The 19,354-nt window shown below is 45.0% G+C and overlaps 1 protein-coding gene across 1 annotated transcript in view; it reads left to right on the top strand.

Moving 5' to 3' along the window:
- Positions 1–19,354, top strand: part of LOC137524121 (uncharacterized) — a 131,169-nt gene that overhangs the window by 30,174 nt on the left and 81,641 nt on the right. Inside the window, exon 6 of the mRNA XM_068243656.1 lies at positions 6,448–6,768. Within this exon, the coding sequence (XP_068099757.1) occupies positions 6,448–6,768 (321 nt within the window). The remainder of the gene's footprint in view (positions 1–6,447; positions 6,769–19,354) is intronic.

The raw sequence follows: 19,354 nt of genomic DNA, 5'->3' as shown, positions 1-19,354 counted from the left end.
CTGAGCGCTAACACGCATGTATTCGCAACCGCAGACAGGTTGCGAGTGACCACGGAAGGCTTAAGAAGCAGAGGAGACCTCACAGCCGCACCCCCTGGAATCAGCCAATCATGAGCGGCGTGAGTCCCCTCTGACGTCAGCCGACCAGCGGGTCAGCTGACGCGCCTCCTCCCAGCATAAAGGTCCTGCCTACGCGCGCGGCCGCGCGATACCAGAACTCTATGTGCCAATGACAATTCCGTCCTCGGCGTGCTAGACGCCGGCGGAATGGAAACAACATCCAAGCAGGGAACCAAGGCGGCTGCGGAGACACCCTGCGTGCCCGCAGCCGCAGATGTTACACAATTACAATCAAATCAACCAATAAGCATTTAACATGACATATTTTTGACCCGTCTCCACCCTCTCCAGGCATTACACATGGTAGGAGACTGATGTGGGCCGGGTTTTGAGGCTGTGCGAGTGATCAACTTGAAGGTTTAGTTGGCCCCCGATCTCACCCTGTGCACAGTAGGTGGTACAGGGAGTCAACGTCTGCTGTTCAAAAAACCCTACCTAAATGCACCAGCGCCAGGGTTTGTTTCCCACACCCTCAGATTGTACCCAGATATAGACCAGAAACCAACAAAGAAATTGCTTTAAAAGCATTTGTTACATTTTTTCACTTGTAATTGAGTAAAATTATGCTCACTTTGCTTAAGGGACTCATCACTAGAGATGTAGCGAACGGTTCGCCTGCGAACAGTTCCAGGCGAACTTTGGTGGTTCGTGTTCGCCTGCACCATGCAAACTTTTGCGGAAGTTCGATTCGCCCCATAATGCACTATGAGCGTCAACTTTGACCCTCTGCATCACAGTCAGCAGGCACATTGTAGCCATTCAGGCTACACTAAGCCCTGGAGCCCCACCCCCCCCCCCCCTTATATAAGGCAGGCTCGCTGGCCATGACGCTCACTTGTGTGCCTGCTGCAAATAGACAGACTAGGGAGAGCTGCTGCAGATTTTTTCTCCTAGGGAAAGATTAGTTAGGCTCTTGGCTTGCTCCTGGCTGATTGTTATTGCTAAAATAGCACCCCTCAACAGCTCTTTTGAGAGCTAATGTTTTCCTGATGTGTTTTTTTGTGTGTGTTGCTCACTGACACTGACATTATACAGCCCTATCTGTTGCAGCTGGACCTTGGTAATTGTTATTACTGTGCCAGCCAGGCCCTGCCTAACTATCTATACTGGGACACCTACCTATGCCTACCTAACTACTGGGGCACCTACTTACCTATACGGGGACACCTACCTACCTATACTAGGGGACCTACCTATGCCTACCTACCTATAGTGGGTCTCCTACCTATGCCTAGCTAACTACTGGGACACCTACCTATGCCTACCTACCTATACTGGGACTCCTACCTATGCCTACCTACCTAAACTGGGTCTCCTACCTATGCCTACCTACCTATACTGGGTCTCCTACCTATGCCTAGCTAACTACTGAGGCACCTACCTACCTATACTGGGACTCCTACCTATGCCTAGCTAACTACTGGGACACCTACCTATGCCTACCTACCTATACTGGGTCTCCTACCTATGCCTAGCTAACTACTGAGGCACCTACCTATGCCTACCTACCTATACTGGGACTCCTACCTATACTGGGACTCCTACCTATGCCTACCTACCTATACTGGGTCTCCTACCTATGCCTACCTACCTATACTGGGTCTCCTACCTATGCCTAGCTAACTACTGAGGCACCTACCTATGCCTACCTACCTATACTGGCACTCCTACCTATGCTTTAGCTAACTACTGGGACACCTACCTATGCCTACCTACCTATACTGGGTCTCCTACCTATGCCTAGCTAACTACTGAGGCACCTACCTATGCCTACCTACCTATACTGGGACTCCTACCTATGCCTACCTACATACAAGAAGATAATAAGGTTGTTGCTTCATTGTGGACAGACCAAATTTGATCAGCTGGACAGTCACTGTTCTATCATTGAGCTACCACAGCCCGGCGACCATATGGGCTGGAAAACTGCCACGGCCTGCACTCTGGCCATGTTGCGCATCAGTCAAGCACAGCTGTCACTACGCAAACAGCTGTTTGCGGTGCGTTACACAGTGAGTTTGGTGTGTCAGTGTGAAGCAGTATTCTAATTACACTCCCTGATTGATGTATACACATGCAAGATGTTTGAAAGCACTTTAGGCCTGCAATTTAGCATTCAATGTGATTTCTGCCCTTAAAACGCTGCTTTGCGTCACATCCAGATTTTTCCCCGGGACTTTGGCCATATATCCCACTCCGCCATGCCCCCCTCCAGGTGTTAGACCCCTTGAAACATCTTTTCCATCACTTTTGTGGCCAGCATCCCCATTGAATAGGGATGGTCGGAAATGCCAATTTCCGATTCCGCTGTAAATCCGCATTCCACCATTGCCAAATACTGATTCCGCTTTCCGCTACCAATTTCCGCATTCCAATGCGGAATTTCCGCCGGAAATCGCGGAAATTCCCCCCGACTTTAACATCCATTTTCTCAAAAACTATAAGGTCTTTTTGAAAACTTTTTTGCATCTTGTTCAGAAGATTCGGTTTAATAAACCCTTTATAAATAATAAAATTTAATAAAATTTGGTGTTTCTAGACCTTACGGGGGCTTTGCTATTAACCGCTAAAGTCGGCGGATTTTTACTGTAATGTAAATGCAGAAAATAGGCAGATGCAGATTTTCTGCATTTTACATTACAGTAAAAATCCACCAACTTTAGCGGTTAATAGCAAAGCCCCCGTAAGTTCTAGAAACACCAAATTTTCAGGGTTTATTAAACTGAATCTTGTGAACAAGATGCAAAAAAAGGTTTTCAAAAAGACCTTATAATTTTTGAGAAAATCAATGTTAAAGTCGGGCGGAATTTCTGCGATTTCCGGAGGAAATTTCCGCGATTTCCGGCGGAAATCCGCCTACGGCACTTGCATTACCGATTTCCGCACTCCGATGTGGAAATGCAATTTCCGATCGGAATTTCGGAATTTGCATTTCCGCGGAATCCGAATGAGCATCCCTACCATTGAAGTCTATTGCGGTTCGCGAACTTTTACGTGAACCGAACCTTAGCTTGAGTGTAAGCTCAAGCTAAAATTATTACATTTCATTCAAAGCAACTTAATTCCTACTTGAATATTTACAAACCTAATTTAACCAATTGAAAGCAAAACTGCTGTGTGCTTTGAATTCTTAGGTATATGCAAAATACCCGGCAACCAAAACACAAACTCCAGATTGAACATGCCTTATCATCCGTTGATTTGACATTACTGACTTTACATTACAAATGTTAAGGCATTTTAAATCTGGTTTCCCTTAAATAAATTGTTGCCTTTTCAAAAAATTAAAATTAAAAAACATTGTAATGGCCAGCAACTTTGTGCATGGGTAATTAATTATATGAGGTGAAAACCAATTACACATTCAATCTCACCTGCCTTGCCTACAGCCATTTACAAACCTTCTCCTATAGTAAACAAAGAAAGGCAACACATGCAAATTTACATCACCACAGTCAGCATACCTTAGACTACAACAATAATTTAGCTTTTGACTTTTCTGACTGTAGAAAAAACGATCAATTAAATTAAGAGGGTTATTCCTAACTCTAAAAAACATGTTTGGATACTCTCTGTGCACAGACAAATACACAAACAGACAAACAACAAATGGCTGGGATCTTCTTTTGTTTCTGTTTCCTGCCACTCTCCTCATTGCCCCCAGTCTTTTCAGGAAAGAGAAAAACAAACAAACAAAAGAATTAAAACCAGTATCTCCCAATACATGGAGGGAGAGGGGGGAGAAACCTGCAACAACTCTGAGCAGATGTCCAGAGATGCATATTTAAAGTACACCCTGGCTGAAAAAGTGCAACCAGTGATTTACAAGCAATTTATATCACAGTTCCACAAACTACAGTGAGAGGAGATAGACAAACACATTCACAGTAATCAGAAGAAAGAGGCTCAGAAACATCTTGTAGTCAGGACCAGAAACATTTTGGAGGGACTGATAAAAAATTTTTTTATCCTGCAGCCGCAATGCCCATTCAAAATGTCCTGGTCCAGAGTGACACCTGCAACTGCTGCATGTTTCAGACAAAAATGAAACCCCTAAATTGAGTTGTTCAGAAATAAGATTCAAAGCAAATTGTGGAACATGATTATTTCTAAAACTTACAAATCTATATATCCGCATTAAACAGCATCACAGAATATGATACATCATAAATCAAAAATAACCCTTGGGATTCTCCTTACCTTTGTGAATTTCCCATTATGCTAAGCTAAAATAAAAAGAAATAGAGTGAGATTAGCTGAGTTTGAAGGTTTATCTAGGGATGGTGATGTCAGTATTAGACTCTATTGGCAAACCTGGTCTCCAACTTATGTTATTCTTCTATGTTTTCTAATCAGGTTTATTCTACACCTAATTTATGCTTTGAATTTTAACTATTCTCTGTGGACAAGTTTATACCTTAAATCTCAGCTTAGCCTCACACAAATCTATACAGTAACATGCAATCTTATATAACAACTAAAATTCACTTAAGCGACTATACAGCAATATACAGTGTTTAGAGAGAATATTCACTTAGACACACAGTACTGCTTTCTTAATTGGGGCATCAGACCCGCTATTTACTTTAGGAATATCAGATTCCTGGGAGAGGCGCTACAGAAGCGCTTTCCGGGTTCTATTAATCCGATCTCTGACAGTATAGGGTGGTAATCAAAATAGAATTACTCACCCGATATTGTATATGGCGGATCCCACTTCTGACACCAAACTGACAGCTCGATTTCACCGGAGGTAGCTACAAGATGATTTTAGCAGACCCCAGATCTGCAACCCAGGTTAAATTCCCCCCCTTCTAAGTGAATAGTCTCTCTCCAGCTGGGAGATACAGAACCACAACACTCAAGTTGATGGAACAGCATCTAAAGTCTTTATTTACAACTGAATCTTATATACACACTGATGATGGGGGAAAACTAGATTGAACCGGAGTGACCATGTGAGTTATTTGAAACAATAGTACAGACAGCAGACAATAGGGTATGTTTTTCTGTAAACACTGGCAGAGGTAGAATTTGTTACATGTGTTAATTTTCAACACCCCAGGTCCTTCTAAATCTTCAAATGTCTGTTAAAGAGCTTTTATGGTAAAATACCACGTGGGTATTCAAATACAGGTGTGTCTTCTGTCTGGAAGGAATGCCTTGAACAAATGTATTTCCTTCTGAAGTGTAAATGTAATTTACCTGCATGGCACAAGAATGTGTTTCTGGCCAGACAGGAGACAAAATGAAAATTTGATGTGCTGTATAGCTTTTAATATCAGGGTGGTTCAAGCAGCACATTAATAAAAACCTTTCAATATTCCCATAGAAATTAAACAAATCAGATTGGCTGTTTGTGGCTCCGCCCCTCTCCAGCATTTGAACCCCAGTCATCCAATGACCAACTGTAGCAGGTTTGAGGCATCTGCAATTAACAGTGTAAAAATGGCAGTGTAAAAAATGTATTTTATAACTTTGAAACTTGTCTTTTTTAGTGGAAAATAATAAAAAAAAATCTGCATCTATCCCTATTTTTATCCTGTAAAATGCCTATAAACTTAAATAATTCTTAGAAAAAATATGACCCAAAGAATACCTAGATTGTTCCCCCCCCCCCACAGAAAAACCTTATATATATATATATATATTTGGCACTAGTAATAAAAAAAAGATATTGCTGTATCAGTAGTGAACAAACTAAAATGTCATAGTTGTTATGAACATTAAAGTAGACCCACATTAAAAATACAAGATTTCAGAAATAAAATCTATTTTCTAACTTATAATATTAAATAGCAGCCTTTTTTCAGCTGCATGATGACAAATATAAAATATTTTACATTTATTGGAGGAACCCCTCCCTTCCTTTCATATTGCTAGGACAGAGTCCGGCAGACGGGTGGAGGAGATAAAAAACGAGATAAAAAAACAAAACACAGGCTGCTACTGATGATGTCACAGGGGAGGTGATCTCAGCTTGTGTGAGATTTCACATAGACCACGCCCCTGTGAGGGAGGGTAGCTGATGACAAACACGCCCATGATCTAAAACCTCCTACTATGCTCTGAAGTAATGGCTGCCACCTGTATAACTCTAGTTATGAAAAGAGAAATTGGTGAACAGCATGCACTGAAATGCTCATAGGCTTGAAGGAGTGTTTATTTATCTTTGTATGTGTGCAACTAAGTATTTTGAATAAAAAAACTGTTTTGTTTGGGTCCGTTTTAAGGGGTAAAAACACTGTAATGCAAAGATGTTTTATTTCTGATTCATGTGACACCAGTAGTGAAAATGTATCCAGCATGATGTGTTTGGTGTTACAGGACTTCCCAGGGTGAGACATATCACTTGCTCCAGAGACGGCTTCTTCAGCTTAGACGTGGATCATTTTTACCCAGAAGACATCATTGTATCGTGGGCAGTGATCCAACCACCATCCAGCTCACAGCCCCGACCCATAAAAGAATCTACCATTGTGAAGCATAAGAACCAAGATGGCACCTTCAACGCCACCAGCACCAGTGAGAGCCTGAGAGGCCTGATACGGAAGAATGAGCCATATATTGTGAGAGCCGTGGTGGAACACAAGAAGCTGAAACATCCGGTACAGAGAGAATGGGACAGCGATGACAAAGAGAACACAGGTAATGGAGGATAGTTGGAGACTGCTATAACCTACAGCTATTTTACAAACTGTCCAACAAGCTCTTTTGCATAGATAACATCACTAGCTTTTTAACACTTGCCGTGCAGGAAAATAGAAAGGTACTTCCGAGAATTTCTTAGTAGTACTTAGTAGGACTAGTACTATTATGCAGTATATGTACCTACAGCGGGATGCGAAAGGTTGTGCAACCTTGTTAATTGTTGTGATTTTCCTGTATAAATCATTGGCTGTTACAATAAAAAAGTCAGTTAAATAAATCATATAGGAGACACACACAGTGATATTTAAGAAGTGAAATGAAGTTTATTGGATTTACAGAAAGTGCGCAATAATTGTTTAAATACAATTAGGCAGGTGCATAAATTTGGACACTGTTTTCATTTTATTGATTCCAAAACTTTTAGAACTAATTATTGGAACTCAAATTGGCTTGGTAGACTCAGTGACCTCTGACCTACATGTACAAGTGAATCCAATTATGAGAAAGACTATTTAAGGGGGTCAATTGTAAGTTTCCCTCCTCTTCTAATTTTCTCTGAAGAGTAGCAACATGGGGGTCTCAAAACAACTCTCAAATGATCTGAAGACAAAGATTGTTCACCATCATGGTTTTAGGGGAAGGATACAGAAAGCTGTCTCAGAGATTTCAGCTGTCTGTTTCCACAGTTAGGAACATATTGAGGAAATGGAAGACCACAGGCTCAGTTCAAGTTAAGGCTCGAAGTGGCAGACCAAGAAAAATCTCGGATAAACAGAAGCGACGAATGGTGAGAACAGTCACAGTCAACCCACAGACCAGCACCAAAGACTTACAACATCATTTTGCTTTAGATGGAGTCACTGTGCATCGTTCAACCATTCGGTGCACTTTACACAAGGAGATGCTGTATGTGAGAGTGATGGAGAGGATTGGAAGCCCACAGCACAAACAGAGCTGCTTGTGGTATGCTAAAGCACATTTGGACAAGCACAAATGAAGCTGGCTTCATTTTAGAATAAGGTGCTGTGGACTGATGAGTTATTTAGGCATAAGAAGGGGCATTATGCATGGAGAAAAAAGAACACAGCATTCCAAGAAAAACACCTGCTACCTACAGTAAAATATGGTGGTGGTTCCATCATGCTGTGGGGTTTGTGGCCAGTGCAGGGACTGGGAATCTTGTCAAAGTTGAGAGACTCATGGATTCCACTCACTCAGCAGATTCTGGAGACCAATGTCCAGGCATCAGTGACAAAGCTGAAGCTGCGTCGGGGCTGGATCTTTCAACAAGAACACGACCCTAAACACTGCTCAAAATCCACTAAGGCATTCATGCAGAGGAACAAGTACAATGTTCTGGAATGGTCATCTCAGTTCCCAGACCTGAATAGTATTGAAAATCTGTAGAGTGAGTTAAAGAGAGCTGTCCGGGCTCGAAAGCCATCAAACCTGAATGAACTAGAGATGTTTTGTAAAGAGGAATGGTCCAAAATACCTTCAACCAGAATCCAGACTCTCATTGGAACCTACAGGAAGCGTTTAGAGGCTGTAATTTCTGCAAAAGGAGGATCTACTAAATATTGATTTCATTTCTTTTTTGAGGTGCCCAAATTTATGCACCTGCCTAATTTTATTTAAACAATTATTGTGCACCTTCTGTAAATCCAATAAACTTAATTTCACTTCTCAAATATTACCGTGTGTGTCTCCTATATGATATATTTAAATTACATTTTTTAACGTAACAACCAAGAATTTATGCAGGAAAATCATGACGATTAACAAGTTTGCCCAAACCTTCACATCCCACTGTATGTACATATGACATGCAGTGGTGCTCGGATACCCCTTTTTAAAATTCGAGTTTGGTCGAATTCGAATAGTAAATTATTCGAGGTCAGTCGAATATTCGATTCGAATAATTTTTACTATTCGATTCGACCTCGGACTTCGAGCTCACTATTCAAGTCGGTATTCGAGCTCATTATTCGAGCTGACTATTCGAATTGGCCTTAGCTTCCAACACTTGTTTTGAGGGTGAATGATGCAAGAAACATCTTTTTTTCCAAGTCACAACAGCAAGTGATTATGTGGGGATGTTCCTTTAAAAAAAAAAGGTGGAAAGAGAAGTTGTGTCCAAAATTTTGTTCAGTACTGTATATACTTCTTCTTCTTCTTCTTTATCTTCTATATCTTCTTCTTCTTCTTCTATATCTTCTTCTTCTATAGCTTCTTCTTCTATATCTTCTTCTTCTTTTATATCATCTTCATCTTCATCTTCATCTTCATCTTCATCTTCATCTTCTTCATCTTCATCTTCATCTTCATCTTCATCTTCATCTTCTTCATCTTCATCTTCATCTTCATCTTCATCTTCATCTTCATCTTCTTCATCTTCATCTTCATCTTCATCTTCATCTTCTTCTTCTTTTTCATCTTCATCTTCATCTTCATCTTCTTCTTCTTCTTCTTTTTCATCTTCATCTTCATCTTCATCTTCTTCTTCTTCTTCTTCTTCATCTTCTTCTTCATCTTCCTCTTTATCTTCCTCTTCTTCTTCTTCTTCTTCTCCTTCTTCTTCTTCTTCTCCTTCTTCTTCTTCTCCTTCTTCTTCTTTTTCTATATCTTCTTCTTCTTCTATATCGTCTTCTTCTTCTTCACTTATTTCTCTTTTATAATTTTTTTTTTAAAAGAAATGCAGCTATTTTTGAGCGTAATAAATAGCTGGTGGCGCACGCATGTTGGAAGCGCCATTGTATGTGCTCCCTGGCAGTGGAAACACACAGACAGCAGGAGGTAAATTCAGCAGCAGGAGGAGGAGGATGAGTGTGTGGCAGCAGGCCAGGCAGTCAATGAGGCAGGCAGCGTGACATAATATCCCTGGTACCTAGCGGTGATACCAGGGCTGTAAATAGACACAGCAGGAGGTCCCAGACAGTGGTCGTGCAGCCCACATCGTGTCCAATACACAACTGGGACAACACAGTTTTCAACCCGGGCACCTCAGAAAAATTAAACCTTTTTTTTTTTAATGTTTTTTTTGTTTTGTTTGTACAAGTTAATTACACTGATATAGCTATTGTTTGACGTAATAGCTGGTGGCAGAGTGGCAGCAGAAGGTAATTCCGTGTACCCTGGCAGTGGAAACACAGACAGACAGCAGCGGCAGCAGGAGGAATGGAGGAGTAGTGTGAGTGTGGCAGCAGGCAGGCAGCGTGACATAATAGCCCTGGTACCTAGCGGTGATACCAGGGCGTAAATAAACACAGCAGGAGGTCTCAGACAGCGGTCGTGAAGCCCACATCGTGTCCAATACACAACTGGGACAACACAGTTTTCAACCCGGGCACCTCAGAAAAATTAAACCTTTTTTTTTTTTAATGGTTTTTTTGTTTTGTTTGTACAAGTTAATTACACAGATATAGCTATTGTTTGACGTAATAGCTGGTGGCAGAGTGGCAGCAGAAGGTAATTCCGTGTACCCTGGCAGTGGAAACACAGACAGACAGCAGCAGCAGCAGGAGGAATGGAGGAGTAGTGTGAGTGTGGCAGCAGGCAGGCAGCGTGACATAATAGCCCTGGTACCTGGTGGTGATACCAGGGCGTAAATAAACACAGCAGGAGGTCCCAGACAGCGGTCGTGAAGCCCACATCATGTCCAATACACAACTGGGACAACACAGTTTTCAACCCGGGCACCTCAGAAAAATTAAACCTTTTTTTTTTTTAATGTTTTTTTTGTTTTGTTTGTACAAGTTAATTACACAGATATAGCTATTGTTTGACGTAATAGCTGGTGGCAGAGTGGCAGCAAAAGGTAATTCCGTGTACCCTGGCAGTGGAAACACAGACAGACAGCAGCAGCAGCAGGAGGAATGGAGGAGTAGTGTGAGTGTGGCAGCAGGCAGGCAGCGTGACATAATAGCCCTGGTACCTAGCGGTGATACCAGGGCGTAAATAAACACAGCAGGAGGTCCCAGACAGCGGTCGTGAAGCCCACATCGTGTCCAATACACAACTGGGACAACACAGTTTTCAACCCGGGCACCTCAGAAAAATTAAACCTTTTTTTTTTTAATGTTTTTTTTGTTTTGTTTGTACAAGTTAATTACACAGATATAGCTATTGTTTGACGTAATAGCTGGTGGCAGAGTGGCAGCAGAAGGTAAATCCGTGTACCCTGGCAGTGGGAAACACAGACAGACAGCAGAAGGGCAGTACACAGCAGCCCACTGTAGGTGTAAAATGTGTGGCTGCAGGCGACGTAATAGTCAAAGTGAACCAGGCTGGCTTAGTGAGCAGGAGCCAGGGCCTGCTGCAAGCTCCTTATTTGTTGCGCTGGCTCTCCTCCTGCAGGCGGCAGGAACTGGCTCAACTTCCCCTTGAGGCGTGGGTCCAACATCATGCTGATCCAGATCTCCTCCCTCTGCTTCATCTGGATCACTCTGGGGTCCCTGCGCAGGCACGCCAGCATGTGCGCTGCCATTGGGAAGAGGCGGGCCACGTGTGCTGGCACATCGATGGCAGTGCTGCTGTCCTCATCCTCCTCCTCTGCCGCCTCATCCTCTCTCCACCCCCGCACCAACTCAGCTGCGCTGTGCTGATCCCCCTCATCAGCAGCAAGGTCAGGGACCTCCACCAAGTCCTCCTCCTCCTCCCCCTCAGAGGTGGACTGTGCAGCTGCATGACGCTCCTGCTGGTCCAAGGCTGCCGCTCCCTGTTCCAGCAAAGCATCGAGGGCCCTGTTCAGCAGACAAACCAGGGACACCCACTCGCAGACCATAGCATGGTCCCTGCTCACCATGTTAGTGGCCTGCAGAAAGGGAGCCAGCACTAAGCACACCTGCTGCATGTGCCTCCAGTCATCACCGGGGACGATGGACGGGATGTTGCTGGTCTTGTCCCTTCTCTGAGCGGCGGAAACAGTGGCCAGGGCAAGGTACTGGTTGACAGCGTGCTTCTGTTCAACCAGACGCTCCAACATCGCCAGGGTGGAGTTCCAGCGAGTCGGAACGTCAAGGATCAGCCGATGGCGTGGCAGCTCCAGCTCCTTTTGCACGTCTTCCAGGCTCGCACACGCTGCAGCCGAGCGCCGGAAGTGACGCACAACGTTCCTTGCCGTTTCCAGCAGTTCGCCCATCCCCTGGTAGGTGCGCAGGAAATTCTGCACCACCAGGTTCAGCACGTGGGCAAGACAGGGGATGTGGGTCAGGTTTCCCCTGTCGATGGCGGCAACCAGATTGGCCCCATTGTCGGCCACCACCTCTCCGACTCTAAGGCCTCTGGGGGTCAGCCAAATCCTCTCCTGCTCCTGGAGTTGGGCCAACACATGGTTTGCCGTCAGTTTGGTCTTCCCAAGGCTGACCAAGTGCAGCAGCGCTTGGCAGTGGCGGGCCTTCACGCTGCTGCTGAGGCGGGGGGTTTGGCCAGGTGTGCCGGAGGATGGCAGAGGATCGGAGGAACCTGCTGCAGTTCCCCTGACCCTGCGGGGTGGCACCACCCACTGTGTTGCTGCTGCTGCTGTGCCCGCTGCTGCTCTCCCATCCTCACCCCCTTCCACCAAGCTGACCCAGTGGACAGTGAAGGACAGGTAGCGGCCTGTCCCGAAGCGGCTGCTCCAGGAGTCCATGGTGACGTGGACCCTTTCACCAACCGCGTGCTCCAGCCCTCGCTCCACATTGGCCATCACAAAGCGGTGCAGTGCAGGAATGGCCTTGCGGGCGAAGAAGTGTCTGCTGGGGAGCTGCCAGTCTGGGGCTGCACAAGCAAGCAGCGCACGCATGTCGCTCCCCTCCTGCATGAGCGTGTACGGCAGGAGTTGGGAGCACATGGCCCGTGCCAGCAAGCCGTTCAGCTGCCGCACGCGACGGCTGCTGGGAGGCAGAGCCCTAACCACCCCCTGGAAGGACTCGCTCAAAAGGCTCTGGCGTGGCCTTTTGTTGGCACGGGAATCAGCAGACACAGCAGAGGAGGCCACTGAGGACTGGCTGCCAGAACAGGCCTCAGTGTCGGCGGCAGGAGTTGCAGAGGGGGGAGGAGCAGTGCGTTTCCGCACTCCTGCTGGTGCTGCTGGAGGAGCAGGAGGGCGGGTGGCTGCTGTTGCTGCTGCTGCTGCTGAAGGCTGTGCAGTGATGGGTGTGGTGCCACTGCCAGCACCAGATGCCTCCAGCCTCTGGAACTCCTCATGCTGGTGGAAATGTTTAGCAGCAAGGTGGTTGATGAGCGAGCTGGTGCTGAACTTTAAGGGGTCTGCACCTCTGCTCAACTTCCGCTGACAGTGGTTGCAAGTGGCGTACTTGCTGTACACTGTGGGCATGGTGAAAAAGCGCCAGATTGGTGACAAAAACAACCCCCTACGGCATGGAACCGCTGCTGCCTGTCTCCCTGTGGTGGTTGGGGGGGGGGCTTGGGTGCGGCTGGTGGTGGTACTGGCAGATGCTGCTGCTGCTGCTGCTGAGCCTGAGACACCAGCAGGCTGTGGGACCTGCCTACTGCTGCCAATGCTTGCAATGATGCGCCTCCTTGCAAGGCCCACAAGCGCATCCTCCTCCTCCTCCTCAGAGCTGCTGATGACGTCATCCCCTGGAGCTTGGTGGCACCCAGTCTTTGTCGGTCACCGTGTCATCATCATCATCCCCCTCCTGAAACATGTCCTGCTGGGATGATGACCCCCCAAACTCCTCTCCTGATGCATGGATGGGCTGCTTGACTGTCGCCACAGTCTTGCTGTCCAATCCCTCCTCCCCCAAAGTGCCCATCAGCATCTCCTCCTCAAAATCGCCAACAACAGCAGACAATACCCTGATGGTGCCTGGGGTCAAAAGACTGCTGAGTGACAGGTCGGCGACTGACGGTGAACTGGCCTCCTTCCCAGGCCCTGCTGGGCGGCTGCTGCGAACAGGGGTGGTGGTGGTGAGGGTGGAGGCCTTGGATGCAGAGCTGATGGCGGGCTGCTCATCCTCCGTCATCAGTTGCACCACAGTGGATGCATCCTTTTCCTCAATGGGACGTTTCCGACCCGGCTGGAGGAAAATAGGAGCAGGTGCTACACGCTGCTGCTGTGTCTCTGCAGCGTGAGTTGCAGATGCTCCTGCTGGGCGGCGCCCAAGGCGTCCACGGCCAGTGGCTATAGGAGGAATGTTAGCCACTGACGCTGCTGCTGCGGAACTGTGCATGGTGGCGCGGCCGCGGCTTGCCACAATGCTGCTCCCTCTCCTCCTGATTCCCTTGCTGCCCTTCCCCTTGCCCAAACCGCGCTGGCTGCCACTTCCAGACATCCTAGACTTTTTGGGCGTAAACACAAACGTTTTTTAAAAGTGCGGGTGAAAAGTGGGGTACTTTAATGGAGTGGGTTGTTGGGTGAGGTGACACTAATCACTAAGTGATTAGATCGCTAAGTGATTAGTACAGTACAAATACAAAATACAAAAATCGGTAATCAGTAAGTGTGAACAGTGAACAGTGAGTGTGTCCCCTAGTACACTAACTAGAAAATACACTCTATTTCCTTGTGATTACTACTGATTAGTGTGTGTACACTACAGACAGTGAGTGCACGCACGCGCAAACACGCGCAGGAGCTAGCCTATGAACAGAGACTGAGTGAGTGTCCCTAGTACAGTAAGTAAGTAGTAACAGTCAGGAAGTACAACTAGAAGTTACAATAATCAGTAGTAATCACAAGGAAATAGAGTGTGTGTACACTACAGACAGTGAGTGCACGCACGCGCAAACACGCGCAGGAGCTAGCCTATGAACAGTGACTGAGTGAGTGTCCCTACTACAGTAAGTAAGTAGTAACAGTCAGGAAGTACAACTAGCAGTTACAATAATCAGTAGTAATCACAAGGAAATAGAGTGTGTGTACACTACAGACAGTGAGTGCACGCACGCACGCGCACACACGCGCAGGAGCTAGCCTATGAACAGTGACTGAGTGAGTGTCCCTACTACAGTAAGTAAGTAATAACAGTCAGGAAGTACAACTAGCAGTTACAATAATCAGTAGTAATCACAAGGAAATAGAGTGTGTGTACACTACAGACAGTGAGTGCACGCACGCGCACACACGCGCAGGAGCTAGCCTATGAACAGAGACTGAGTGAGTGTCCCTACTACAGTAAGTAAGTAGTAACAGTCAGGAAGTACAACTAGCAGTTACAATAATCAGTAGTAATCACAAGGAAATAGAGTGTGTGTACACTACAGACAGTGAGTGCACGCACGCGCAAACACGCGCAGGAGCTAGCCTATGAACAGTGACTGAGTGAGTGTCCCTACTACAGTAAGTAAGTAGTAACAGTCAGGAAGTACAACTAGCAGTTACAATAATCAGTAGTAATCACAAGGAAATAGAGTGTGTGTACACTACAGACAGTGAGTGCACGCACGCGCACACACGCGCAAGAGCTAGCCTATGAACAGAGACTGAGTGAGTGTCCCTAGTACAGTAAGTAAGTAGTAACAGTCAGGAAGTACAACTAGCAGACAGTTACAATAATCAGTAGTAATCACAAGGAAATAGAGTGTGTGTACACTACAGACAGTGAGTGCACGCACGCGCAAACACGCGCAGGAGCTAGCCTATGAACAGAGACTGAGTGAGTGTCCCTAGTACAGTAAGTAAGTAGTAACAGTCAGGAAGTACAACTAGCAGACAGTTACAATAATCAGTAGTAATCACAAGGAAATAGAGTGTGTGTACACTACAGACAGTGAGTGCACGCACGCGCAAACACGCGCAGGAGCTAGCCTATGAACAGAGACTGAGTGAGTGTCCCTAGTACAGTAAGTAAGTAGTAACAGTCAGGAAGTACAACTAGAAGTTACAATAATCAGTAGTAATCACAAGGAAATAGAGTGTGTGTACACTACAGACAGTGAGTGCACGCACACGCAGGAGCTATGAACAAACAGTGACAGTGAGTGTCCTAGTACAGTTACAGTATATAACTACAATACAAAATACAATCACTCAGTAGTAAAGGACAGCAGAAATACTGGTATAGATGAGAAATAAACTAACAGAGGACAGGAGAGAACAGCTGCCCACACAGGCAGGCCCTGAGGCCTAAAGCTGTAAGCCTGCAGCAGCTGTCTCTATGTAACACAAAAGCTACTAACTAAAATACAATGTCTATCTAACTAACAACAATATAGGTGTATAGAGCAGGTGTATGTGAGCAAAAACGCTAGGTAGTTGACCACTATAGAGCACTTGCTAAGCCAAAGCACAAAGGAGCAGATCTCTCTCTGTACAAGTCTCAAGCAAGGACGGAAAAACCTAACATGGCGGCCGCTATTTATAGGGTAGGGGCTGGCCAGGGTCCCCCTCTGTGATTGGCTGCCGTCAGAGGGCCTGGGAGCCCTCTGATTGGCTCAAAGGACATCAATCTGGGCTATGACGCTATTCGAGCTCGGTATTCGAGCTCGAATAGCGCTGTTTGCTCGATTAGCGCGAATAGTGAATGAGCTATTCGAGTTTACTCGAATAGCCCATTCGAATAGCTGCAGCTATTCGGAGCTCGAATACCGAGCTCGAATAGCTGAAAAAGAGCTCGAATATTCGAGCTACTCGAATATTCGAGCTCTGTTGAGCACCACTGATGACATGTCACATGTCAATTTAGGATTGCTTTAAACAGCCAACTGGCTACTGCTATTCACATATAGGGCTCGATTCACAAAGCGGTGCTAACCCAGTTAGAAGCTTTAGGCGTGATAACCATTGCACCACGCTGGTGAAAAGCCAGTTTAGGCGTGATAAGTTTAGGCGTGATAAGTTTAGATAAGTTTAGATCGCGCGCAAAGTCCCGCACGCAAAGCAGCGCCATTAAACTCTATGCAAAGTGCATCAGACTTTGCTAGCGCAAAACTTATGATCAGCTGTGCACTGCAGTGCTAACCCAGTTGGTGCTTAAACTTATCACGTCTAAACTTATCACGCCTAAAATTATCACGCCTAAACTTATCACACCTAAACTTATCACACCTAAACTTATCACGCCTAAACTGAGTTTAGGCGTAATAAAGGGCTTTTCACCAGCGTGCTAACTGTTAGCACCGCTTTGTGAATCAGGCCCATACTCTTTCTGCAGCATCAAACACATGCCTCCGACCAATGAGGAATACTATAACGGTAGAATTTTATTAACTTTCATAGAAACTTTACTGGATAAAACTTAATGAATAAAATTGCTAATTTTTTACAGTATTATTTTATAAATGATGTAGTCGATGTTTTAAAAATAAAGTAAAATCTTTCCTCACCCCAATCTACATTCCTAAATTCATTACTAATCTAGGCATCTTTAACCACTTCCCGACCGCCGTATAGACAATTGGCGGCCGGGAAGTGGACCCCGCAAGGTCCGCCGTATAGACAAATGGCGGCGGTCCTTGTAGGGGCATGGGCGGCGCGATCGCGTCATTCGTGACGCGATCGGGCGCCTGGCTCCGCCCCCTCGCCCCCTCGCGCTGTAACCCGCCGGCCGTTCGGAAGCGCCGGTCATTTTGCGACATTTGGTTTCAAGACTACTCCTCACGGTTTAGGGCCCTAAAATGCCAGAGCAGTATAGGAACCCCACAAGTGACCCCATTCTAGAAAGAAGACACCCAAAGGTATTCCGTTAGGAGTATGGTGAGTTCATAGAAGATTTTATTTTTTGTCACAAGTTAGCGGAAAATGACACTTTGTGAAAAAAAACAATTAAAATCAATTTCCGCTCACTTGTGACAAAAAAATAAAATCTTCTATGAACTCACCATACTCCTAACGGAATACCTTGGGGTGTCTTCTTTCTAAAATGGGGTCATTAGTGGGGTTCCTATACTGCCCTGGCATTTTAGGGGCCCTAAACCGTGAGGAGTAGTCTTGAAACAAAAATGACCTGTGAAATCCTAAAGGTACTGATTGGACTTTGGGCCCCTTAGCGCAGTTAGGGTGCAAAAAAGTGTCACACATGTAGTATCGCCGTACTCGGGAGAAGTAGTATAATGTGTTTTGGGGTGTATTTTTACACATACCCATGCTGGGTGGGAGAAATACCTCTGTAAATGACAATCTTTTGATTTTTTTACACACAATTGTCCATTTACAGAGTTATTTCTCCCACCCAGCATGGGTATGTGTAAAAATACACCCCAAAACACATTGTACTACTTCTCCCGAGTACGGCGATACCACATGTGTGGCACTTTTTTGCACCCTAACTGCGCTAAGGGGCCCAAAGTCCAATGAGTACCTTTAAAATTTCACAGGTCATTTTGAGAAATTTTGTTTCAAGACTACTCCTCACGGTTTAGGGCCCCTAAAATACCAGGACAGTATAGGAACCCCACAAATGACTCCATTTTAGAAAGAAGACACCCCAAGGTATTCCGTTAGTAGTACGGTGAGTTCATAGAAGATTTTATTTTTTGTCACAAGTTAGCGGAAAATGACACTTTGTGAAAAAAAACAATAAAAGTCAATTTCCGCTAACTTGTGACAAAAAATAAAATTTCTCAAAATAACCTGTGAAATCCTAAAGGTACTCATTGGACTTTGGGCCCCTTAGCGCAGTTAGGGTGCAAAAAAGTGCCACACATGTGGTATCGCCGTACTCAGGAGAAGTAGTATAATGTGTTTTGGGGTGTATTTTTACACATACCCATGCTGAGTGGGAGAAATCTCTCTGTAAATGGACAATTGTGTGTAAAAACAATGAAAAAATTGTCATTTACAGAGATATTTCTCCCACCCAGCATCGGTATGTGTAAAAATACACCCCAAAACACATTATACTACTTCTACTGAGTACGGCAATACCACATGTGTGGCACTTTTTTGCAGCCTAACTGCGCTAATGGGCCCAAAGTCCAATGAGCACCTTTAGGAATTACAGGGGTGCTTACAAATTAGCACACCCCAAAATGCGAGGACAGTAAACACACCCCACAAATGACCCCATTTTGGAAAGTAGACACTTCAAGGTATTCAGAGAGGGGCATGGTGAGTCCGTGGCAGTTTTCATATTTTTTTTTCGCAAGTTAGAAGAAATGGAAACTTTTTTTTTTTTTTTTGTCACGAAGTGTCATTTTCCGCTTACTTGTGACAAAAAATAATATTTTCTATGACCTCACTATGCCTCTCAGTGAATACTTTGGGATGTCTTATTTCCAAAATGGGGTCATTTGGGGGGTATTTATACTATCCTGGAATTCTAGCCCCTCATGAAACATGACAGAGGGTCAGAAAAGTCATAGATGCTTGAAAATGGGAAAATTCACTTTTTGCACCATAGTTTGTAAACGCTATAACTTTTACCCAAACCAATAAATATACACTGAATGGGTTTTTTTTAATCAAAAACATGTTTGTCCACATTTTTCGCGCTGCATGTATACAGAAATTTTACTTTATTTGAAAAATGTCAGCACAGAAAGTTAAAAAAATCATTTATTTGCCAAAATTAATGTCTTTTTTGATGAATATAATAAAAAGTAAAAATCGCAGCAGCAATCAAATAGCACCAAAAGAAAGCTTTATTAGTGACAAGAAAAGGAGCTAAAATTCATTTAGGTGGTAGGTTGTATGAGCGAG

This window comes from Hyperolius riggenbachi, chromosome 7 (assembly GCF_040937935.1).
Source record: "Hyperolius riggenbachi isolate aHypRig1 chromosome 7, aHypRig1.pri, whole genome shotgun sequence".
Lineage (NCBI taxonomy): Eukaryota > Metazoa > Chordata > Amphibia > Anura > Hyperoliidae > Hyperolius > Hyperolius riggenbachi.
The sequence above is the reverse complement of the archived record's forward strand: the minus strand, read 5'-3'. Positions and strand labels throughout refer to the sequence as shown.